The following is a 25,354-nucleotide window of genomic DNA, read 5'->3' as shown; positions in this document are numbered from 1 at the left end:
CAAAATAATAACAACTCTGTCCTAAATGCAAAAGAAAACCCAAAACAGAGCCCTAGGTATGGAAGATAATGAGCAGTAAGTGGGTCTGCACACCTGGGAGACTGACAGCATAATGGCTTTAAATTATAGAAGCAGTACTCTGGAAGATGATCAGTATCTTCTGTGACATGTCCATGCTTTCAGCAAGGTCTTCAAAGCCCCCACACTTGGAATACTGAAGTGGAGCTAATTTACTCCAGCCCCAAAAGCCCATGTGCTTGCTTCTGAACTGGCAGGGACAGCAATGAAATGAGAAACAGAAGATCTGCCCTTCCAGGGCCCCGTTTATTAACTGAATATAAAAATAAGATCATTTAAGTGCAGAGGCACAGTAATCCACTCTGTGGTGAAAAGATACCTTGGGTTAGCAGTAAACAGAGTTTACAATACCTTGTAAACAGACCTCTTTATAAGCAAGAAGCACACTGAAATATGACACACACTGGATTAAAAGTCCCCTGTTGCAACAGTACTCCACACTTCTCATCTGGCTATTTGGGAGCACTTCACAAAAGGTGACAGCATTCATTGCTCTGCTTTCAGAGAAGCACACATGAAACAAATGAAACACAACCTGCACTGTAAACAGCTGAAAAGCACTACAGCATTTTCAGATGATGGCAACTTACACCTTGTTAGATTTATTTTGCAATGAATTATAATGGCCAAAGCTACCGTGCATTATGAAAATGTTAAAAATTATTCCTTTTTTATGGTTTTGCAGCAACCTGTTGCACAGTTGAATAAAAAATTATTATTTTTTCTTAATACAGTACATGGCATTTCTCCTCAATTGCACTAGAAGTAAATTTGGAAGCACTTTCAGTTTGTGTTATAGGCAGATAGAAAGGAAAAACAAGTCATGCAGACTTTGAATCTCCCTTCCATCTCTTGACTACTATTTATCCCCACCTCTTCACATCTCTGAGTCCGCATACATTCCATTGATCAGGTAATCCACTTGTGTGTAATCTTTCTTCTTGTAGCTCTCATAGGCCTGCATCAGGAAAAGAACTATAACAGTTAAGAAAAAGAACGTACCAACTAAAAGCACTGCAAGTAGTGAACTTTTATCCACTAAGTACTGAGTCAGGGGCTCAGCAGCAATGAGAAGATACTCATTGTCTGTGTCCTGAGTTTCTGTGAGGCCTGAAGCCGTTGTTTTGGCTGCATCTGTGGGAGCCATGGTTGTTGAAAAGACATCAGATGTTGACTTTACCCCATGTTCAGTTGTAGTCGCTACTGTAGAGATTGTAGTTAAAGCCATGGCACCTCTTGTAGAGCCCAGAGGAGAAGCTGATTGATTCAAGGATGCTGTGGCTGTTTTCACCTCTGGCTTTAGACTTGGTGATGTACCAGCATGCACTGAATTCACAGAGGGAGAGCGCTCTGGTGGGATGGGTGCTGTGGCATTCATGGAAGTGCTGGAAGACGTTCCTGCATCCTGTGGGGTGTGGGTGGGCAGTGCTGTGGGCAGTGTCTTCAGATCAGCTCCAGCAGTGGTGAGGCTGTCAGCAGGAGGAGCACTGCTGCTGGTGCTACCTGGCCCAGGCTGCTGTGCTTGGGTACCTGCTTCAAAAGGAACAGTGAGGGGAGCAGAAGTGGGGGACAGTACTGGGACAGAGCTACTACTTGCTAATTTTTGCCTGGTCATCACCATCTGGGTGACATTGCTGGTAGTGGGAGCAGAGATGTTACTATGAGGGGGAGAAAAGGCAGAGGATGACATGGTTGTAGCAGAAGTATGAGAACCTCCAGGGGTGTTTGAGGCTTTGGCAGTCGCTTCGTAAGTGGTAGAGAAAGTTGCATTTGTAACACTTGCTGTTATGGCAGGGGCAGTAGTGGTGGCAGCATCACTTGCAATTGGTTTGTTTGTACTTGTTGTGACATCTCTCTTCTGAACCCCAAGCAAATGCCTCAAATGAATACTGTGAGTCTGAGCAATTGAATAAAACGTGTTTTGCACACTGTGTTGATCAATCCGGGCATTCAGCATCCTCTCTGTCTTCTGTGGATGGCTCTGGCGGTGAAACAGGGCTGGGTCCCATTTGCTGTTGACAATTTCTTCCAAAAGACAAAACAAATTACTTTTGTAAGAATAAAAAATTCTCAAGCTCAAATCTAACCTCAACCCCCAACATGCAAACCAGAACACACATTCTGCAGTACACACAGTACAAGTGGAATAAATCAGTCCTGAATTCAGCAACAACATGAAAACTCGAGACTCCCCAGCCTTTATTGCACATAATCCCTTTGAGGTTTTTTGGTTTTTTTCTTCCACAGATCTCTCGTATTTGCCCATCCAGGGAGTTAATTTCACAGAAGGGGAATAATGAAGTAGAGAAGTACAATGCAGAAGCACAGTATCAACAGGAGCAGTCCTACAAATGTCAGTTCCTGAGAAGAGGATTCATGCTTTCAAAGTTACACATCATTGACAAAGCCTTTGCGCCTAGATTCATAATTTTCACTTGTCAAATCTGAACAGAAATTTCTACTTACACTTTCATACACCAGGATAATTTCCTTCACAACTAAGTGAGCTAGATTTATAGTGACAAATCCCATCTGCTTATCACAAGTCCAGTTGTTACATTGCAGAGAAACCTTTGCCAACCCACAAGAATCATGAACAAACTTTTTTTAAAATTTGGGTACAGTGAACTCTTGAAACAAACTTTATAAGATTGATTTCCCATTTATAAATAAGCTCCATTTTGTTATTGTGTCACTTTATTAAACTGAATACCCTGGCACTGGAAAGTCACCATGAGCAATTGCTGCTCTGAATAAAAAAGCAGTCTGTTGACTCTGGAACAAAACCCTGGCAATCTGAGAGAAAAACAATGCCAGGACATTTTCCTTTCTCTGAAAAAAATATATAAATACATCTGTTATGCCTTTATTTTCACTAGGACAGCGTGTGGCGTGCAAATGGCTTGAATGATGTCTTCAACATGGAGACAAACTGTTACTCAGTAAGTGTTACAAAAGTTATTCAAAGACACATCATGCACTCATGCAAGTGCCAGAATCCCCAGGACAAAGTGAAACAGTTATTCCAGTGAACAGTACCTACAGAACCACCCTGCAGGCATTTCACAACCCATCCTCCTCAGCTGAAAGCCTATCAAGAGTTAAATGTAGGCATTTAAAGCAAAAGAATCAGGACCCTGGATTTCCCGGAGGCTGAAACATGGCTTTACCTGCAAGCAGGTCTCTGATGTCCTGTTCTCCAGCATTCTGGCACACACTCAGCTGGTGACACTGCAGGAGGAGGCAGTGATTCTGGTAGGGCACAGACCAATTACAGTGATGGCTCCCTGAAAACAGCAGAGAAAATGGATTTCTGAACACAGGATACCAAAGACGTTGCTTTGGGGCTCTAGTTAAAGAATTGAAAAAAAGGACAAAAAACCACAAGCAAAAAAAAACCCCAAAACCACACAATATCTAGAAGGTCTGACCTTAAAGAATCCTGATTCAGCCTTAGTGAAAATAACCAAAGAAAGCCAATGAAACCAATATTGCCAATGTAGCCTACCCACCTGTGTGTCTCCGGACAACAGCAATTCAAAGTGCACTACAGTTAGGACCCATGTAAATTCATCTAGATGTCTTCATGAGGAAAATGACCATTAATGGCCATTAAAACCAGCATCTTTATTAGGTTACTAACCACCTGAATGTCAGATATTCATCCACCTGAGCCAAGGTCTCATCTTCACCACAGCAGCACCAGCTTTTTGTAGCAGCTTCAAGCTTTCTCATAAAAAGATTGGGGGCCTTCATAAGGACAACTAGAAGACTCTTTTGGAAGTTTAATTCTTTGTAAAGACATCTCAGATGTAGTGAGAAGGCTTTTACCTCAATAGATTTAACCCTGTGCTTGGTTGCAGGACAAAGTAGTTTCTTCTAAGGCAGAAAACACACACAAATACCAGGGAGCAAAGATTACTCATTCTAGTGCAGCTGTCTGCAACAGCACTGCTCCCTTGCAAGCATCTGGCAGCTGGGAATAATTTCTGCAATTCAAGTGACCTAACACTTTGCACGCCATCAGCGCACACCAACAGCACATGCTGTTTCCTATGGAAGCCTGAAGGGCCCTGGGAAGCACTTGTCCTGGATTCAATTTAACCAAATCTGTCAGAAATTATTCAGCACCACACATAGCAGCTGTAACTGTAAATGCCTGTAAACAACTGGAATTAAAAAAGAAAGTCTAAGAAGCAGCAGAGACCTTCAAGGAGCAGAAAATGCAGCTGGAATTCCATCCAAGGGACAAGAACCTCACCTGAAGCACCTGGGCTCTGACAAGCCTGTCTGCATTGCTCTTCACTGGTAAGCCTGCTTATTTGCACTACATGGACTCCTCTCCCTTTCAGGACAGAAAATTGTTGCTCACAAAAACAGATGGAAATCAGCAGGAAGAACACAATGGCAGTCCACATCTTCAGGGTCAGCCTCACAGGGAAACTTCTCTTCCCAGAAGAAATTCTCTCTTATGTCAACTTCAGATCCACTGCAATATACCTATTAAAAAAAGAAAACAACAATTTATATCCCTATGAGCAGGAATGGAAAATAAAAACATACAAAAGGCAGGCAAGTATCATTACACATCACAAACAAGCAAGGGCTCGGAGGCAGGAGGAGTGAAGACATTTCCCACTTCCCAGAGAGGCTCTTTCTTTGGAAAAGGTACTTTGCTCTCCTTCCTTCACGTCCCAGTGGAAAACAGCTTAAGTCAAAAGCCATGGGTACAGTCAACCTCAAAGCCCAAAAGCATGTGGCAGCACAGATATGATGTCTTTGGACTCATTCTGGGACCCCTTAATGTTGTGCCCAGGCTCAGCAGAAGGGTTTTCACCAGTTTGAGCACACTGATAATAAGGGGAACTACAGTCCTGGTCCTGCCTTTACACCAAGTCAGTCAAAACCAAGTAACCAAGGTTGATTTCTGCTTTGGTTTTCCTGCTCATTACAAAAAGCTCAAAGAAATTTTTATTGAAAACAAGCTAAAACCAGTACTTCTGGTCGTCCAAGACATTACATAGACACAGCTGTTACTGAAGAATATTCACACCCACAGTAAGCCTTCATTTCCACACATAAAACAACACATAATGCATTTCCTTCATTATTAATGCACACATGTGACTGACCCAATGGAGAGGCTTTTGTCACTGAAGACACTGAAACAGCTCCCACTGACATCAGAGCAGATTAGTAGCTTAGTAGCTTCCATCTGGATTTATCCTCTTGGTTCTGAGGTTTTTGGAGCTTTGTATGAAATTCCAAACATTTCAGTCTGAACTAGACCCATTGTAAGCCTCTTCTCTAAGTAAATTTTAAGGACAATCCTCTTCCTCATCACTTAAGCGAGCTTTAGTCACCATCCTGAAGTTATGAAGAGAAATGTGACAGCCTTCAGAGAGTGTTGAGATTCAGCCTTGTGTGACATCCCCGAGCCGGATGTGATGACTGCAAAGGCAGCTCCCAACGCAGAATGAGCAGCATGTGTGAATGTATAAATACCACAGGCAAGAACATCCAACAGCCCTCAGGAATGTGCGTAAGACCCTCATTTAGCCATCCAGGCTAGAAGTCTCAATTTCAACCACGAGAACTCCAGCTTCAACCATGCTTGTGAATTTAACAATCTAAGAGCTATTTCCCCTCCAAAAAAAGCCCTAAATAGTGTTTGTTAGCTGTGACTCAGATTGCAATATTTTGATGCTCTGTACCATTAAACTTTTGCTTCCAATTTTTCCTTCTATTATATCCTAAAGCCCCAAACAGGGTAACAGAGCTTGAGCTTCAAAACCACCCTATCCGAAAAGGAATGAAATATAAACAGTTACCCCAAGCTTCACAGAGGACACACAATATACAGGGCCACACTAGACTGTCAAAGAGCCAAAGATGGGGACAAAACTTGACACTAAAATGCAGTGCCTCAAATTCCGTTTTCCTAGTCAAACTTCAAGTCCCCTGAGGAATTCAAAAGTCTCCTTCCTGCCTATTTATTCTAGTAAAAAGAGTTATTTTACCTGTTGAAAACGGATGAGGCATTTTTAGACCTTCTGCTCTCCCAGAGAGATGGCAAGCCCCAGTGACTGTAGGGCCCTTGCACCCCTCTGCAGCTTTCTCCCTGAGGCAAGCGTGCACAGCATCAGGCTCATTTTGTGTGAGCAGGTTTCTCAGTGCAGCCAGACGTTCAAGCTGAGTCATCTCACCTGGCAGCTGGAAATATTTCTAAATCTGACCTGAGACCAGAAGTCTTGGCAAGGAAAGGCAGCTCAGCAGCCCCACCTAGTCCAATGTACCAACTATGGCTGGTGCCCCTCCCAGTACACACTGTGCCACCACAGCACAGACTGACTTTGCTCTTTCCTTATCACTTCTTCCAAGTCACCTCAGCAAAGCTGCAAGGATCAGGACAGGAGAGGAGATGACCTGTGCAATACCAGCACAGCCTTTGCAACACGCTACACCAGCACTGGCTGCTCAGGAAGGCAGCCCCACATTCTCATCAGGGAATTGGCAATACTAATTTGGGTTGTTCAGCCAAGCCAATTTCCAATACCTCTCCCACTGCCCCAAATTGCAGGGCACTTTTACAAGTTTGCCTCAGCCTTTATCACACTCTGACTGTCATTCTTTGCATATGTTGTAGATTAACCATTGAAAGCTGCAGTTGATAAGACTGGGAGCAAGGGGGAAAGCAAGGGAAAACATTAAGTATTCTGCCCATGAGAGATTTTCCTAGAGCAGACAGCAAAGACTTCCTTTAAACCCCAAATCCTTCAACTTAAAGCAAGTGAATTGGGTTCCCTCAAAGACACTAGAGGTACTTCACCTCAGAGCACTGTCTGGCAACCTGCACTCCCACCACACGGTGCCAAAGTAAGTGCACTTTTGAAAAGTTCACAGGTCATAGGCAGAGATTCAGAAAGCAGTACTTAATCCACAAACATAAAAGAAAAAACCCATCATTAACATATTTCACATTTTAAAGAGTGCAACTTATGTCCCTTTTTAAGGTCCAGGCTTTATAAAAAGCATTATTTTACAACCTAAGAACTAACCCTGAGAATGAGTTACCCATTTAATAATCTATGCATACACTGTTTCAAATAAACTAGTAAGGATTAACAGCAATGAACACAAACACTAAACATTTATTACAGGAGGCTTTTTCATACCTTAAGTAATAATTTTGAAATTATAATAACCATCTTCTAAGAATAAACATCTTGCATTGCATTTTGAAACTGCAGATATAACAGGATTATAGCTATAAATAAATACTATTATTGTTGTTAAAATCTCAGTTTTAGGACAAATAAAATTTGTCATTAATATTATTAATTATTAATCTCAACCAACCAAAGAACTACATATATTTGCAAGATCAAATGATAACACCAGTAGCTGGAAGCTGTTGCATTAACATGCATCCCCTATGCAAAGAGATGCTTTGTATCCCCAACTACATCAATTCACTAGAAGTCCTTCCCAGCACAGCTGACTTTGGTTCCACTTAAATGCAACAACTGCAGAGCAAAACAAAATCCCAGAAAATAACTTTCACCTCTTCCAAAGTACCTGGCAGCCTTTCTGGATTAGGTCAGCATTGTTTTAGGGGGACATGCCAAGCTCATGCACAAAAGATTTGTCCCCCCTTTGCCTCTCACTAAACATGGTCTCCTCAGGGACCATCAGGCAATACCTCCCCTAAGGCACTCAATACAAGATTACAAGCTTAAAACACTTTTTAACATCCTTCAGCCAACTGTAAAAATCCCTTTGCAGACTGCAGAGGGAGTGTGTGAAGCAGACAAACACAATGCACAGACTTTGAGTGTATCAGACAAGCAAACAGCTCCTTTCCAAGACCAGTGAGAGGATAACCAGTTGCAGCCATACCTTAATGCACTACAGATGAGGCTTGGGATGCTTTAATATCAGATAAATATCAGCTAGAGGCATGGGGTTGTTTTGCCTCTTCCACCTTAGCCAATTCCATTCATCCAGAACAGGAGTTACCACTACCTGCAGATCACTTTTCCCAGTTTAACAACTGCCCTCTGTTATCACAAGCAATAAGCTGTATTTCTGACCTGCTGTCCCTCATGGCTCCACCTGTACCCAGAGACCCCTCCGAGCACCCAGCCCCTGCACCCACATCCCAAAACAACACTCACTAAACCTTCTTGTCCAAACCTGTCGAGCCATCTGGACAGCAGTGCAAGAGATGAATGCTGCTGATCCCCTCAGAAGTAATTTTGAAAAATTGGGGCAAAATCGACTTCTCAAGCACTACCTTCTCTGCCTATAAAACATCCCCAAGGAAATTCAAAGCCAAACCAAAGTAAAACCAAACCACAAAAGACAGCAACAAATAAAATCTGGGAAAAGACTACACTCTGAAAAACACAAAGTTCACTTTTGTTATCTGTGGCTGTAACTCAGCAGGGAATAAGCATGCTGACAAACCAGAATAACTTTGAGTCAACAACTGAATGACTGATGACTTTGCAATGCACACACATACCCAGAGGGCACTGCCTGCTGGGTTTCAGAAGAGTTCCTTGCTTCTTGCTGATCTCACAGTGCTTAAGCCAAGGAATTTATACAAATAAAAAAAAAATCATTATTGCAAAGAACAATGATTGGGATGATGTTGCAAGAGCAGAGAGAAGCCCTTGGAATATAAATCCCTTGCCTCCATGGCCCCCCCAGCAGCCTCAGCTGTTCCTGGTTAAGCAGCTGCAAGGTGCATGCAGTGATTGCACCAGGGTGAAGAGAGATACTGAACTAGACCAAATAACCACAAAAATAGGGAATGTGGGTGTTAGAGATCACAGGTACAAAGTGTGCAAAGCAAATCATTTAGGGCAACACATGCTCCTCTGAGCTGTCACTGAACAACCAGTAGACACTGCCTCAAAATTCATACTTACTAGGTATGAAATAAGGTTGGAGTAGCAAAGAAATAATCTATCTTCAGTATAACAACAAAGCAGGGAAAACAGGGGTGGAATACTTTTGCAGACAACAATGCTACTCTCCCATCAAACTGAGAAGGCATAAGGCCTGTTTCCATTTGCAGCTAAACACTTGACATGTCAGCTGTCTGAACAAGTGCAACGCTTCTCTCTTTAGAAAAACAGAATTAAACCAGATTTAGCTAAAGCAAGACAAGCACATCTCATTTTGTAAATCAAGGCAAGAGTACAGGAGACGGAATCTGCACTGCATCCTCACATGCATTTTAGTTCCCAAGCTTCTCTCCAAGACTGAAAATGCACATGTAGATAGGCTTGGAGACAGAAGGGACAACACCAAGGCAAATGAGGCAGACCCAGTGTCAGCTGAGTATGACCAGGTGGAGTTATATGATTCTCTGAACAGCAGCTTTAGAGCCATCACATTCCTTTGGCTGCCCAACAAAGTTATTGACAAGCTGCAAAGCTGCTCCCACCAGCTTTACCCATCTCCATCTCTCTGTTCCTTGGCTGCCCACTTGGCTCCTCTCTCAGGGCAGCAGGCAGACAGCTTATACAGCTGAGGACAATCCACATTGCCACTGTTCATGGCCATCATGCTTTGCCTCTGAAGAAATAAATGTAAACTTTAAAACTTCCAAACCAGCACCACCCATCCATCATCCTTTCTCACTCATATTAGTGCCATGTGCTGCAGTTCTGATGCTGAGAAGTACTACTCAGCAAAACATTTTTCCTGTGAAAAATGATCAGACAGCTATTTGATTTATGAAAATGTGCCTTGTTTTGAAATATCTGAAACAATCTAGTTTTAATATACAGAAAAGCAAGCTGCCAAAAGCTAACTGCATAAAGCTGTGGCTGAACAATAAATCTGTCAACAAAAATACCTTTAAGCAATAAAAATGTGCACTATGGCTCAACTGCAACCTTCCCCAGTCTGGTCTGCACCCGAAGCAGATAGAAGTTCTCAGACGTGTTGCTGTCTCATGGGAACTGGAGATCATATGCAGGGCATTTCACACCATGTGTTTCAAATTAACCAGCTTTCAACAAGACCCTCAAAGGAACCATCCCAGTGGGGTCCCACACGAACTCTGCAGCCCTTGAACTAACACACAGCAAAGTTCATCAAGAAGGGTAAAGGTGCAGCTCCTGATGTTGGTTCCTCTAAGTGCCTGCAGGAGCAGGTGCTCTGCAGGGCAGGTGCTTCATGCTTGCTGAGGGGTGGAACCAGCACATTCCACATGCACAGAAATAAACTGAGCCTGAAGTGCTGCTGAATCCAAAACTGACAAGTGTGGAGCTAACAGAGACTTAGCAAGCAGCAACTTGAGCCTGAAGATACAAATAACCAAGTGTTACTGCTGGAGCAAGTGCCAGTGTGTTGAAGTCTGGTCACCCACTCACCTCCTGCCCTGCACAATTTTACCACAGTCAGCAAATACCTGGCAATCCAGATCAATTCAAGTTTCACTGAAATGTTATCTTCCACTCTCGATATTTCTGAGAAATCATTATGCTTCTCTATAGGTTCATGTAGCTGAAATACTAATTTTAGGCCCATGGAAACACAGGACATACCTCCATCCAGATCACAAGGTTCTGCATCTTTGCTCAGGAATTTTAAGTCTGTACATGGTTTTCAGTAGGGTTACACACAGCAAAAATGTCACCTTACACTACAATAGCATAAGGCAAAACTGTGGGAGCTCAGAAACTCAGGAATCCTAAGTTCAGAGAGCCTGGAAACAGCCAAAACATGAGCCCAGTGCTGAGACTGAAAGGGAATGTCTGCTCATCCCTAAAACAACTGGAAGAAAGGGAAACATTTTTGGCTAGTTCTCCTTTCTTCAAGGAAATAAGATCTTTGTGCATATCCTGAAATATGGAAAATAAACACAAATTAAAAACAAAAATCCAAACATATGTGGCTCCAGCTCCCATTATCCTCACAAGCAAAACACCCTGAAGGCTCCAAGACTATAGGAGGTTTCCCTTATTTGAGCAAACAACTCAGGTTAAAAACAAAGGTATTTTCATATGGAAGCTCTCCCAGGTGAGATGCAGCAATAAGACACTCCAGCTTATCTCAATGCAATATGACACTGGGGAGGATTTCACCATACATATGTTAGGACAAAGAAGAGATTCTTCCTAAAGTCTCCAAGCCAAGAATACACTTACAGCAATACCAAATAAAGTTTGTTGGCACATGCATCCCTGCTTTGTGATTTTGACAGCTTGACAGGTGTGGAAATCACAGGGCAGGGTGGGAGGGAAAGCTTAGCCAAATCTATTTTTTTCCAAACAAAGAATCAAATGCAGCAGCAGCTTTCCTCATCCTTGCTGGTCTTCCTTGTGGCAGGCTCTTCTTAGCCAGCAAGTCTTCAGGTCCTGCACCAATCTGAATTTAAACCTGTTATCAGAACCTAGAGGAAAAACATCCTTCCCTTTCCTGACCCTCATGAGCTGCCAAGGCAGCATCTGCAGCAGTGCCTCAGCCCAGCTCTGTCTCATGTCCCACAAATCAGCAGGGCAGCAGCTCTGCTCTCCTACCTGTTCTAGGTTCCCTCTTTTCCATTTCAGAGTAACTCTTTATTATAGTTTTCAGTCTTGATACTCAAAATCTGATTAATCAATCAAAGTAAAGAAATTTGGTTTGAGCTTCTCAAAGCTCTTCCAGTACCCCAGAGCCCCTCACTCATGGAAGAGGAACTGCACAGGGAGCAGCAGGTTCCTCCAAACATTTCTGAGCTCCATATGAAAGGTCTGTCTGTCTGTCTGCTGCTGATTGTGGCTAACAAGAACTACAAAGCTATTCTGGGGGGACACCTGAATGTCATGGGCCTCTACAGAAAGTCAGCAGAGCAGCTCACCAAGAGAGATGACAACTACCACAAACACCAGTTTGACTTGTACCAGACACAAATGTCATAAGTGTTCTGTATTTGACTGGACAGATGGCGTCACAAATACAGATATTTTCAGAAGCCATCTCAGATGCCTCTGTGCTAATATCCATCTTCAATTTTTGCTTAGCAATACAGCACCAAACACAGAAAAAACCCCCAAATTTGAAACCTCTCTCTCAAATTTTAACACCTGAACTTGTAACAAAATTAAGAGATTATTCTTACTCCTCCAGAATCTGTGACCTAGAAGCAGCAGGAAGACTGAACCTATTAGAAATCTCTGGCTACTGACTTTATGCCAAAGATGCCCCAATCCTGTAATGAGGGGAACAGCAAACCAGAAAAGCCAAACTACCAACAAGATAGACCTGGTTCAAAGATCAGCTCACCATACATTAATTATCTAGCCAAGAGGAGAGGTTATCCAAGCTCTGACAACAAAAATAAGGGAAAGGACAAGGATGTGAAAACCACACTACAAGCAGTAACTCTCACTGCTTGCTTCTGACTGGTGTTCTGAAGATTTCAGCTCCAGTGTATCCAGTACAAACCTGTCCAATATCATCAGATCAGCAGAACACCATTGTAGGTCAGGAATCAACAGGTGGAACAGACTGTGACTGAATGAAATTAGATACAAAACAAAAGATGTGCCAAGAATTAAAGAATTCACACTTGAATTAACATGCACTTCTACCTATCAAACAACACTTTTGTTTCAAATTGTTTGCTGCTAGAGACTCTGCAAGACTGGAATGAGAAATGGCTATAAATGCAGAAAAGTGAGAACCCAGGCAGCCAGCACTGAGGTGCAACACTTCTTCAGCTTCATCCTTTGTTAAACAAAGCTTAGGACCCTCAGAACTAGAGACCAGACTAACAAATCCAACTTGAAGGCTGAAGAGTCCCATCAGCTGGTTGTAGGGACCTCAAACCCATAAACCTGCCCCTGCCTCTCAGCTGCTCTTGCTCCTGTTCAATTGTAATGAAGCAGAGGGGTTAAATCACACCACTAAACTGCCTCAGAACACAAAGTGGCACCAATGCTGCTTTCCTCAAAAGCTGCAATTTGCAGTAAACCAAGAACTGCCCTATAGCAGCAGAGTCAACCCTACAGACTGTCAGGAATCTCAGTGTGACAAAATGCATGTTTGGCACTGCAACTGTCAACTGCTGAGAATATGTTTGCTTCTTAAAATCATCCAGAAATCTGAAAGTTTCGAGAAGAGAACAGAGAAAACTCCAGACAGCAATGGGTCAGAGGACCAGAAGTCTTCTCTTCAGGTTCCTTCTCTATTTTGGGCAGTTTAGAACCAGCATCTTCTCAGGATGTAATGGAGAAGGGCACTTTCACTTCAATTGCCTGGACTTATATCATGAGGTAAATCTGCCCAAGCTGACAGCAGAGCAAAAAAACTGCACTGCAGTGAGGATCATGCGTTGAGGATTTTGGGGTTAGTTTTGGGTTTATATGCCTTTTTTTCTCATAGCCATCTGAAGAGCATCTTGCTTAACAAACCCTCTAGCACCTATAGGCCAACATAAAAAAACTCTCTACCTATGCAGAGGTGTTTTAAGAGCTACAAAATCAAACAATCTCTAACCATTTAAACTGCATGCCCACCATTTCAGTCTTTGCTTCTTAGAGCACTAGCCTCCAGCAGTAACATTCCTGGAGATTAGATAAAAATACTGAAATAAATTTGTCCATGTATTTTATTTACAAATTCTCTCCACCCAGACATCATTTATGCAGATGAATCTCTGTATGAAATCCTGTGTTACAGCCCAGTGTTCACTGGATGGCATTCACTGCATCTTGCTAAGAAGCAACTGTAAATGTGAATGCCTGAGTCAGCTGTTCATCACAATTCTGGAGCATGTATTTTAACTCCAGAAGGGACCTCTGCAGGTGTTATCTTACTGATTTACTGCAAACAAATTTGTCCCAAGACATGCAATAACTTAAGATCTCATTCAGTAGAGGGGTTTGTTTTCAGTCAGCTCCCAGGGGACAGGTTGCCTACTCTACAGTTTGCATTACATCTGTTTCCACTTTCAGACGGGTCAAAGACCAAGTGCAGAACATACCACCCAGAAAGAACAGCTTACTAATATTGCCAAAACCTACAGGAAAAAAAAAGGGAACCAAAATCCTCCAACTCACCAGCATTTTCTGTTTATATTTTATTTTTAAACTCTTTCATTCTGATATTCCTTAAGAGGACTGATTATCAGCACTGGAAACCCACTTCTGTTACAGTTGCTAAATCACATCTTTTGGATTTCATTGCATCAATATATATCCAGCTTCTATACATTACAAGACTTTCAAAGCCTAGAAATCCTTGCTCCCTTCACAATGGACAGAAAAGCAACAAACAGTAATCTATGAATACATGGGATTCAGTCAAAAGCTATTTGCTGAACAGCAAACAAACACAAGTTCCTGCTTTTGCTTACCAAGTCAGCTGGTAACAAAAGCCATGTGCATTAGAGCCCAGACCAGGCCACGTGCTTCTCAAACTCATGCAAGTGTCCCTGCAGAACGTTATCAGCTGTTTCCACATTAGCCTATCTGTCTTAGGCAATAATTCTTCAAACACAAAGCCCATGTTTAACTTTATATGTGAGAATAAGTCTAGCAGAACTGTGGAACCTGAGACCTGCCCAGAACTGAGTTGTGCAGCCACCAGCAGGCCCATGACACTGCATTCCTTTGCTGGCTTCACCACCCAGAATGTGCCCACTGGAGTCAGGGATATCCCAGGCACTGTCAGTGATGCATTTCCAGCCACCTCAGAGATGGCCATTACAGCCACAACACGTGGGTCCTGCCACTACCACACTGCAAATACAAACTGCCGGCAATCCCTTAAAAAATCATCATCATTGACGAAGATATCATTTATGTCTCAGCAATGCATGCTTACAGCCTAGAAAGCCTGGGCTGCATCAAGAGGAACATGGCCAGTAGGTTAAGGGAAGGAATTCTGCCTCTCTGCTGTGCTCTGGTGAGACCTCACCTGGAGGGATGGGTCCAGCACCTCTCCTACAAAGGCAGGCTGAGAGAGTTGGGGTTGTTGAGGCTGGAGAAGAAAAGATTCTGGGGAGACCTCATTGTTGTCTTTAGTACTTCAAGGGGGCATATAACAAAGAGGGAGATGGACATTTTACAGAAGACTGTGACAGGACAAGTGGTAAGGCACTGGCACAGGTTGCCCAGAGAAGCTGTAGATACCCCTTCCCTGAAAGTGTTCAAGGCCAGGTTGGAAGGAGCCCTGAGCACCCTGATCATCTCTGCCCATGGCAGGGGGGTTGGAACTAGATGACATTTAAGGTCTCTTCCAAGCCTAACCCTTTTATGATGGGAATAAATGCCCTTTGCTTGCCCATAGAGAATTTCAAGGTATCACTGGGCATTTCTCACCTGTCAGAATTCCCCATCTTTAACCCCCTTAAAAAGCCAATCTCTGTTTATCTTATGGAAAAAAAATCTTATGGAAAAAAACCCCAGAATGTTTTTTTTTTTTCTCCACTACATTCTCCTTTTTTAATTAGATACAGGAACTTCAATCTAGATGCTACTGCCAGCAAAACAACACACTGATGATGTAAAGTTTCATCAAAAGGACTGATGTCATAGAGGAGTTTTGCTGACACAAAAACACCAGCCCAACCTTTGCAATATGGATTAGTCCATAGCACAACACGGCATCAGTTCAAAAGAGCAGAGCAGAGGAAAGGTGGATCAACCCTCCCTTATCTCACAGGGTGGGAAAAGGGGTGTGAAAAGACTGAGTCATTTGTGTATAGCTATAGGAGGAACTGATCAGAGCTGGAAGTGAAAATGTAAATCAAGTCTCTTGAAATCCAGCTTAGTGCACAGCTACAACACAGTCAGCTTTTCCTAGGAAAGCACATATGTAGTTAGTGTGTCATTAGGAGCATCTCAGGGACATCCAGAAATACCTGCTGTGGGATTTGTCTTTTCAGATAGAGAGAGGGAAGAGGAGTGTTCCTGTAATATAAATTACAAACAAATCAAATTCCTGTATCAACATTGATATTCAGGGCATGACATACACTATGAAATGTGGAAGTAAAGAGGTAACACAAATGCATGAAGCAGCTTCCTCTCCAGTTAATAGTCGTTCAATCTTAGACGCCAAATATTATTACACTTCAACCAGTTTGCATGCAAACCACTTCTACCTTTATTTGTTGTACTTCAGTTTATTGCTGGCTGGTGAACAGAAATTAATTTTGCCCTCACCCACCTGCACATGCTCAGTTCCTGCTGACTTCTACAGAATTTCTCTCTACTAATTGGCTTGTTTTACAGCAGTTTCAAACCTATCCAGAGAGACCAAAAGCAAAAATAATGATTTTGAGTGCAGAAACTTACCATGCAAACACTTGTAACTGTTTTCTTGCTGTCAGGAATTATTGCGCCTTTAGGGAAAGCAAAAGCCAATAAAAGCCTGGATACAGTAGGACTACAGCTGAAAGCAGAGGAAAAAAATGTGTAAAATGTTATTGTATGCAACCAGAGAGTCATTTCTGTGAGCCTGTCAAAGCATTTTCACAAAGACATGGAAGAGTGGAAAAGTTTATCCTGCTTTCTATATAGAAAAGCCAAAAAAAAAAAAAAATAGCAGAAGACTCAGCAAAAGAACATGCTTAATCCTATTAAAATTAATGAGATTTCATCCTGCTCTCCACACACTAGTTGTAGTAGGAGTTCAACTTAAGTGGATTTAAAAACAGATTTAGTTAAAGTGCTGCAAAGTCTCCTCAGGCCAAACAAATATAAATCCAACACAAACATACATGTAAAATTCAACACAAATTTTATCAGCCACTCTTCTTCACCTCTTTTTTTTAAAGTCTGAAACTAGGACACATGAGAAATACATACTGACATGTTTTGCTGGACTATTGCATAAGTAGCTCTCTGGGCTTGGCACCAAGTCAAAGTCAGGTGGAGCCAGGGAAGGCAGTCCCAATGCCCTGCTGGACAGTCATTGTCAGCAGAAGCAGTAAAGGGGACTTGCTCAATGTCTCAGTAAGTTAATAAAAAGGCTCTTGTACACAGACCACCTCTCCTTCCCTCTCTGTGTACCTAGGGAATAACAGAGGTAGCTGTGGGGGCTTGGAACCCCATGGCCACCTCTGCAGAGCACAGTTTAGTTGTCCTTTAGGGGACATAGCCCAGCTGGGTCTCCCCAGGCAAAGGTGCCAGGAGCTGTGGTGATGCACAGAGACAATCCAGGCACACCCCTGCAACCCAAAGGCCAGCACAGGCCAAACTGCCTGCTCAAATGGGGCACCAGCTGGTTCCTCAAGCAGGTGCAAGATGTACAAATGGACTGTGGTTCCTGCCATGCTGGGGGACAGTCCAGCTGGCTGCAAATAAACAAGTACCCAAATCCTTGGCTCTCTACCTTCTGTTCCTTTCTTCACAGCACATTGTCCTGCAAGAAAGCAACCAACCAAACAAGTACCCAGCATGCTTTCTAAATGGCTGATAAGTTACATGCAACAGGAGGAAAGGATGTGATGAAGAATCCAGACCCACACACTGTCATTCCAGATCTCACATTCTACAAAGGGTGTTTAAAGAGCAGCCTTCCCACCACAGCAATGCCACCACTGGAGACAGGGCTTCAGTCCCAGCCAGTCTGACAGCACTACACAGCACCACCTTGGTGCCAGCACAGCAGCACACCTACCTCTCAGCACTAAAACCCAACATCTATGCCTTGAGAAGGCTGTGCCCAGAACAGCAAAGAAAAATAAAGCCAGCAAAGGAAATGGAAGACTCTTGGACATTTTGGCACCTATGGTGATGGACATTCAAAACTGCCCTAGGAAACCTCATTCCAGTGAAATCACAAGAAGAGCAAAGCAGAGCCCTCAGCTAAATGCAAGGTTTTCACCCACAGAAACAAAGCAATGCACAAGCCAGACAGCAAAACAGCAAGCAGCTTTACACACCAGCAAGACAACCACGTGGTTCCAGTGAGCATTAGAGCCCAATTCTGCAGTTCTTGCTGCTTACTTTCACTGGATAAGTTATTCACAGGACCATGCAAAAATGTCTGTGCAGACATTCCTTCAAGGAGGGAGTCTCCATACCATGGCAGAGATAAGCTGTCCTTTCCTGAATGAACTGCTGCCCCACAAGCACCCTGAGCACCTCACCCGCACGGGGACTGTCTTGGATGGCCAGCAGTCAAAAGCTGGAAGAGCTGTGAACCCAAAATGCACAACCAGGTGCTGCCTGCACTAATTTTCAGCATTGTCACTGTCCCTGCAGTGCCAGAAGCATCCTTAGACTCCAGCTGCCAATTCACAACTCCTTCACTAACTCCCCCCCAGTCTAAGCTGTAGGAAGGAAACAAGAAATGACTGGAGGGATGAACACATCAAATGCTTGCTACCATCAAGCAAGAGAGGGCTCAATAGCAGTTTATTTCATAGGACTGCTTGGCTCCCCTACCAACCAAGTCAACAGCCCTCTGGGAGCCCTTCCCACAGCCAGACAGGCTGGTGTCATTGACATGTGGCATATGACAAAGGATTACACCTGCAGAACAGGCTGGAAGCTGGGAGGGGAAACAACCTTGCTGAGCCAGAGCACACAGTGTCAGATGGCATCCAGCAACAGCACACACAGCAGGGATACTCCCAGTCCCTCTAAGGGCAGAAGGAAAAAAAAGTCATAAAGATCAACTGGTCTGGCTGCTGGTTCAGCACAACCCATGGAGCTTCACCCTACAACTACTGTCTGGGACAGGGGTGGGAAGGGTATCTCGTGGACCTCACAAATGAACTTTGCACCAGCTGTGTACCTAAAGGAGGAACAGACACCTCCTTCAGAGAAGCATCCCATCCCAACTGAAACAAGGACAAATGGCCAGCTGGTGTGGGTTTTTATTGCTCTGCAATGCACAGCAGCTGAGGAACTACCTGCAAGTCCTGGTGAACTGACTGCTTTTCCCTCCAGCCTACCCATGCACAAACATCTCCATTCCTTAATGTCCCTGCAACATTCTCACTTGAAAATTTAGCCAGTAACATACAAGTGAAAAGTCTGCTAGTATGTTTCCTGTAATCTAGGGTATGCATCCAGGCATTTTAAATACATCACCAGGTCTTCAGCATGGAAGTTTTTCATCACCAAAGCCTGAAATTTTGCTTGCAAATTACTCCCTTCAAAAAGCCTGTGCCAGGAGACTTCCCTTAGAAGGCAGAGGCTTCAGATTGTGTTGATGTGCCAATAAGAATTTCAATAATAGCTAACCAGATGCAAAGTCTGTTTCCTGGCAGATGGGTTTATAAATCCAGTAGAGAATTTGCAATTAAAAACAAAAAATAAAGATGCCCTTACCAACATGTTAAGAGACATGTAGCCTGGAATTTCTTCCAAAAAAGTACTAAAACAATACATGTGTGTATGCATGCATTATATACACATAAAAGCCAGAATCAAGCAGCAAACATGCCCAACACATGCACAAATCTACTACAGACATGGAAGCTAATAAAAATTGATGGTTTTCTCCTAAACTATCCATTGCCACATAATGGACTGCATTAACATATAGAGTAGTGGTTGATTATGGTAGATAGATTAAATTAATACAAAAATATACATGTTGGAATCCATAAAGTTAGAGGATTTTTAGGAAATGGTTAAAAAAAGTATATAGGCCTCAGACTGAAGTTCTGTTAGCATTGCAGATACAGCAGAAAAGTTTCCCAAGCAGTAGAGAATACGCGATAAATAACAATAGGCCTCTGTAGAATGGGCTTTAGGATGGCAACAAGGTTATTTAATGTATATCTTTAGAAGGTTAGCATGAATAGAGCTCTGTTCTTTGTCTCTTATGAACCAGTCTTTGTTTTAACTACCATTACGTGTGTTTTATAAGATTGGATAGAATGCTTGTCAATATGTGTTTTTCCATGTATGATTGGCTGAAATCTAGACTGAGATGATTTTATGTCTTTCTGTATCACCCCACCCTTGGGGGACATTTTGTGTGGATCAGCCAGCTGTTAACATCCTGTCTCCATTGGAACAATGTTTTGAGACTGATGTGCAAATAATAAAAAAAGGCTCTTCACTGGTCTGGTTTGTCCAGTGTTGTCCATTTCTGGACGTTTTGCAGCGGCCCATGGTTTCCTCAGTAATGCGTGGGTTCCTGACACAATTGGACTTTTATCTACCCCTTAACCCGATAACATGCACTTTTAAGACAGAAACATTGCATCAACCTGCACCCTGTAGCCTAGTTTTCAAAGCTACTGTTCAGTCATAAACCCTCTGAGGACTAAAGGGCACCAAATGCTCACTATCAGCAAGTTTACACTGCTCATCAAAACTACATGGCAATCTGTCTTAAGGTGAGGAGGATTTCTTGGGTTTGTCCCTCCAGTAAGCAGTCAGACAACTCACTTTATCAGAAAAGAGCAGTGGTGTTGCATGACCAAGTCTGGCAGGGATTCAGTCAGTTAACATGTAGGACACCAAGGCACATTACTTGACACGATCCTGCGACAGGAGTTTTCTTTGCCAATCCTAGAAAACAAAGTTTGGGAGACAGAGGGGAAAGTTAAAGGATTTGTTGTATCCAACAGCAGAAGATTCACTGCAAGAGGATATTCCCATGGAATGCCATATTTGAGAGCTTGGTCAAAGAACGGTGTTTATTCTCCCTGCCATCTCCTGGGCTCCAGCTGACACCTTGCTAACATTGCGCAGGGTACAGTTAAATCTGCTGAAAACCTTCACTTCAGCTGGGATAAACTGAAAAATATTTCAGTGCAATACCACAGGATGCCACTTACCAGCCTAACCTCACTTGCACACGCTCAACATTATTTATTCGGACACGCGATATATTTACATATAAGCGATGCCGTGCCTAAGGGTGGCGACTCCTAGAGACACCGGATCTTTGAGATAGCCCAAAGGGCCTAAAAATGTCATACTCGGGGGTGAGTTACTTGCTGAGTCAATCACCTCTTCCCCGCAATGAGACCCAGTTCTCCCCGCTCCCGCCTCCCCACGAACAAAACCATCTAGGAGCGCTCACCGACCGCAGCGTTCGCTGCTGCGGGGGCAGGGCTGCAACTCACGGCAAAATTCATTCGCAACTCGTGCCGCAGATGCACTCGCAACTTGTGTGGCAGTTCACGGAACGGCTGCCGAGCCGCCGCTCCCCCCGCGCGGCCCGCGGCTCCTCGCCCGCCGCACTCGCCCGGGCTCCGCGCCCCCCGCGGACCCCCGGCACGGCCGCTCGCCGGCACCGCGTCCCTCCCGCCCGCGCTCCCTCAGGCCCGGACGCGGTCACCGCCCGCCCGTAACTCACGACGCGGCGGGGTCCGTTGGAGGAGGCGGCCGCGGGGCGGGAGAGGCGCCGGGCCGGCGCTGGCGCGGCCCCGCGGGCAGGGAAGGCAGGGAAGAGCCCCGGGAAGGGAACGGAAGGAGCGCCAGAGCCCCGCGGCCCCGCCACATGTCACGGCCGGGCCCCGCCCCGCCCGCGCCCCATTGGCCCGGCTCCCGGGGGCCACGCCCCTCCCGCACGGGCCCCGCCCCCCGGCGGTGGCCCCGGAAAGGCCCCGGGAAGGGCCCGGGAAAGGGCCGGGGCCGGGGGCGGGCGCCGCCCGCGGAAGTGACGGGACCGGTGGTGCTTCGTGTGAACCGCCCGCGGCTTAACGCTGGAGGGGCGGCTGTGCCGTTGTGTCAGCGCACAGCGGCGAGGAGCTGTGCGCACACCAGGCTCTTTTCCCCACCCTGCACTCCGGCGTCGCCGGCCGCCGGTGGTGGCGCAGCAGCGGGAGCGGCCCTGGCAGAGTTCCCGTTGATGCCGACCCGTTTTGCGCGCTCCCGATGCCGGGCTGGACCCGGCTCTGAGCAGCCTGGTCTAGTGGGAGGTGTCCCTGCCCGTGGCAGCGGGGCTGGAACGGGATGAGCTTTAAAGCCCCTTCCAACCCAAACCATTCTATGGTTCATTTTCACCAGCCAGCAGGAAAAAAAAAAGGACAAGTGTACTGGCTAAAAGCGTCTTGCTATCCCGGAGTATGAGAAACACACATTCCACCACAATCCAGACGTGCCTGTTCTCGTGTAACCCCTACACGGTGCAAAGCTTTGCTTTACTGCACACGCCAGTCCACTATCCTCAGCATTGCTTAAACAGAGATTGCTGCTGAAATAAATAGTAAATCAAAGACGATAGTTTTGTTGTTTTTAGTGTTAGTTTTAGTTTTGTTGTTGTTAGTTTTAATGGCAAAAGTTCGCAGATCAGCAGCCCCCAGCTGCTTGGGGCAAACCCTACCAGCAACAGAGCTTTGAATCTTTTATAGGCCACATATTGCTCATGTATATACAGACACATTCGTGATATAAATATCCAAGCTGCACTCTGAAGTGTGGAGCTGGCTCTACGAGATGGCATCAGGGCCAGGACTTCAGGAAACGATAGATGCCCATTCCTGAGCAAGCTGAATTCAGCTCCTTTGGGTTAATTCCAGATTGCCCAGAGAGGCATTAGATACTGAAAGAAATTCTTTGCTGTGGGGGTGGTGAGGCACTGGATCAGTTCTCCCAGAGAAGCTCTTGATGCCCCATCCCTGTCAGTGTTCAAGGCCGGGCTGGATGGAGCCCTGAGCAACTTGGTCTAGTGGAAAGTGTCCCTGTCCATGGCATGGGGGTGGGAACTGGGTGATCCTTTTAAGATCTCTTCCAACTGAAAAAAGAGCCATCAAAAAAACCATACAGAAACCAGCCTTGTGCACGCACTGACACAGTCCAGACTCTGAGATGCTTCATATAGTAACTGTACCATTAAACAGGTGAGGAAGGAATCCTTGTTCCTTCAAGTCATGTATGGATTTGTCTGCTACTGCTAATCTGGCCATAGATGAAGGTGATGCCAGAATCATTCACACATCCCAATGTAATTTTAGAACACAAAAATTTGCTTTTCAAAATGAGCAGTGAGGAGGAGGAGGCGGAGGAGCTGAAACCCTGGTCCATCAGTTAATTAAAATAGACAAAATGCAAAGCTGGCATTAAGTAGTCCATTTAAAGCTTGTCTGTCTGTATACATTGTATAGATATATCATTCCATCATTCATGTAGGATACCAGCATTTACTGAAATATTCCCTCCCCTCCTTTCCAGAGGAGGAGGAAGGGAGAAGGAAGCTCTGCAATGAAAGAGAATTAGAAGAGACAGTTGAAGGGGGAGGGGGACTGTCTGCTGTAGAACAGATTATCTGGCAGGACCAAGCACAGTGGTGGAGGAAATATTGTGAAGCTGTTGAGCAAAGCAACAGCTTTGCTGTTGTAAATGTGGCCCTAAGGGTTGATGTAGTGGAAAACAAGCACATTTCTGGGAAAAACAGTCCCAGGAGAAAAAAAAAACGCCCATAGAGAAGTCCAGATGCGCAATGGGAAAGTACAGGCACTGACAAAAAGCTGTGATTGTGCAGCCAGAGAGAATGGGATGTCATGAACCTGCCCTCACTCGCCTGTCTCCCTGCAACGCATGGAGAAAGTCAGCTGGGCTGTTTCCTTTGAGACAGCCAGAGAACAATCTTGAAGTGTTTAGAGATCCTTGCAACTTTACATGCTCGTGTGGAAAGCCAGGGTGCTAAGACATGCTTGCAAGAGCAGGTTTTCATAGAATATAAATGAGCTTTCAGTTGGTTTGCATTTATTCCAGATTGTCAGGAGAGTAGAGATTATGGGATATAACAAAATGCTATCAAAGGGTTTTGGGCAGGAAAGGAGATTTTAGGATATTAGTTTAAACACAAATGGCTTCAGTATAGTCCAGCCATGTCCCAGACATTAACCCATTCAGGGACTTTGCACTGGCTGAGCTGGAGACCAAAAGGCGGATCTGTGTTTAAGAAATAACACTTTTCTGTTTTAAGAACAGATGGTGATTTGAATAGGGAATATTTGCTCTTCTGGACTATTCAAATAAACATAGCCAGTTAATGCAAATTGAGGAATAGTCATACATCTCCTGTTATGTCTAAGAAAATGTGGAACTACATTAAAACATGTAAAAGGTTGAAACTCCCTGCCCTATGTTGTGATGGCCCATTTTGTCCAGTGCCAAGAGAGGCTCCCAGCCTGCTTGGGAAGCTGTCCCCCCAGGGAAGCTTCATCTTTCCAGCTCTGTGTGTGGTACATACAAGCTGCTAGAACAGTTTTGACTTGGTGTGGGCCAGATTCACCTCTGGTATAAACTCCAGCCTTAATTAAGCCAAGAACCCATTTAGCCTGCTATTATTTTTCCTGATAACCATCTTCTGATGGAGGACATGCCTGTGCCAACTCCCAGGCTGCGATTAGGGAAGAATCTGGCTAGAACTGTTGACAATATGTTTGCATAGTACTAAATACCATTTAATATGATCTATAAATATTTACACTTGGAGGAAGAGATTTGCTCTTTGCATAGTTTGCATGCTGGCATCTGCCAGACTGAATAAATTACTAATGAAAATCACATTGTGAAAAAAAAAATTCCATGATGATTCTTTGGAGCTTTTATTTTTAAAGACAGTGGTGTGATAAGGAAATACATTCCTTGAGAATTACATTCTCTGCAAAATACAGTGCTGGAATAGGCACTATTGCTCTGTGCAACTGAGGCAGCACAGGCTGCAGGAGCACTGGTTTTCCTAGGCCGACAGAAGAGACATTTTAGCTGAGAAATAGAGTCCTTCTTCTCCAGCAGCCCAGTGTACAATGGCTTGCTTTGGTATAACAATCTTGAAGGGAACTGGATTTCTTTCTGATCCTACATCTTTCCCAGCCCTGAATTCAGTCCCACAAAATCATGAGTCTGGCCAACTCTTCTAATTTTTAAGCCTTTTCAGAGCATTCTAGCTTCCTCCAGCAAGATACTGCATACAAATCTTGACTATCATTCTAAATTAGTTTTGGTCTATGTGAGAAAACATATGGAAATGTGAAACAAGTGCCCTTAGAAGTGATAATGTGGATAAACTTATCTAAATTTCACTGAGATTAACTCCTCATATTTGAGCTGAGGGGTTCCTATCCACTGATAGTAGTCACTTAAAATTTTTCATCATTAAATCCTAAAACTTCTTTTTAAACTTACTTTAAAGCCAAGACTCTCATGTGATTTGATTTTAACAATATACACCAAATTAAAGAATTGGTCACAAGCAGAGACCCATCTAGTTGACTGGATTTGTAATTGCTGTAAAGCATTAAATGCATGCAAACAGCTACAAATTATCTTCTCTGTGCACCCACAGAACATTACAACATTATAACATTACTTGGGACCCATCAGGATGCTCCTGTTTATGTTCA

General features: G+C 44.1%; 1 protein-coding gene across 2 annotated transcripts; it reads right to left on the bottom strand.

Annotated features, from left to right (window-relative positions):
• Positions 1-298: 298 nt before the first annotated feature.
• On the bottom strand, positions 299-21,468 carry C6H11orf24 (chromosome 6 C11orf24 homolog). Of its 2 annotated transcripts, none has more exons than XM_059475379.1 (6): positions 21,358-21,468; positions 20,442-20,564; positions 16,383-16,479; positions 4,340-4,578; positions 3,249-3,365; positions 299-2,103 (listed from the first exon to the last, which is right to left on the bottom strand). In XM_059475379.1, the coding sequence occupies exons 4-6, from the start codon at positions 4,494-4,496 to the stop codon at positions 956-958; spliced, it is 1,422 nt and encodes a 473-aa protein (XP_059331362.1). In that variant the 5' UTR covers positions 4,497-4,578; positions 16,383-16,479; positions 20,442-20,564; positions 21,358-21,468; the 3' UTR covers positions 299-955. The 2 variants fall into 2 exon arrangements, with proteins under 2 accessions (XP_059331362.1, XP_059331361.1); XM_059475378.1 differs by lacking the exon at positions 21,358-21,468 and adding an exon at positions 21,082-21,143.
• Between the last annotated feature and the right edge of the window lie 3,886 nt (positions 21,469-25,354).

This window comes from Ammospiza nelsoni, chromosome 6, assembly GCF_027579445.1.
Source record: "Ammospiza nelsoni isolate bAmmNel1 chromosome 6, bAmmNel1.pri, whole genome shotgun sequence".
Classification (NCBI taxonomy): Eukaryota; Metazoa; Chordata; class Aves; order Passeriformes; family Passerellidae; genus Ammospiza; species Ammospiza nelsoni.
The sequence above is the reverse complement of the archived record's forward strand: the minus strand, read 5'-3'. Positions and strand labels throughout refer to the sequence as shown.

Excerpts from the sequence above, each read along its gene's own strand:
- C6H11orf24 (XM_059475379.1), bottom strand. The coding sequence starts at position 4,496 with ATGTGGACTGCCATTGTGTTCTTCCTGCTGATTTCCATCTGTTTTTGT. Across the intron at positions 3,366-4,339 it reads TCAGAGCCCAGGTGCTTCAG|GGAGCCATCACTGTAATTGG; the intron begins GTGAGGTTCTTG and ends TGCTGTTTTCAG. Across the intron at positions 2,104-3,248 it reads CATCAGAGACCTGCTTGCAG|AAATTGTCAACAGCAAATGG; the intron begins GTAAAGCCATGT and ends GTCTTTTGGAAG.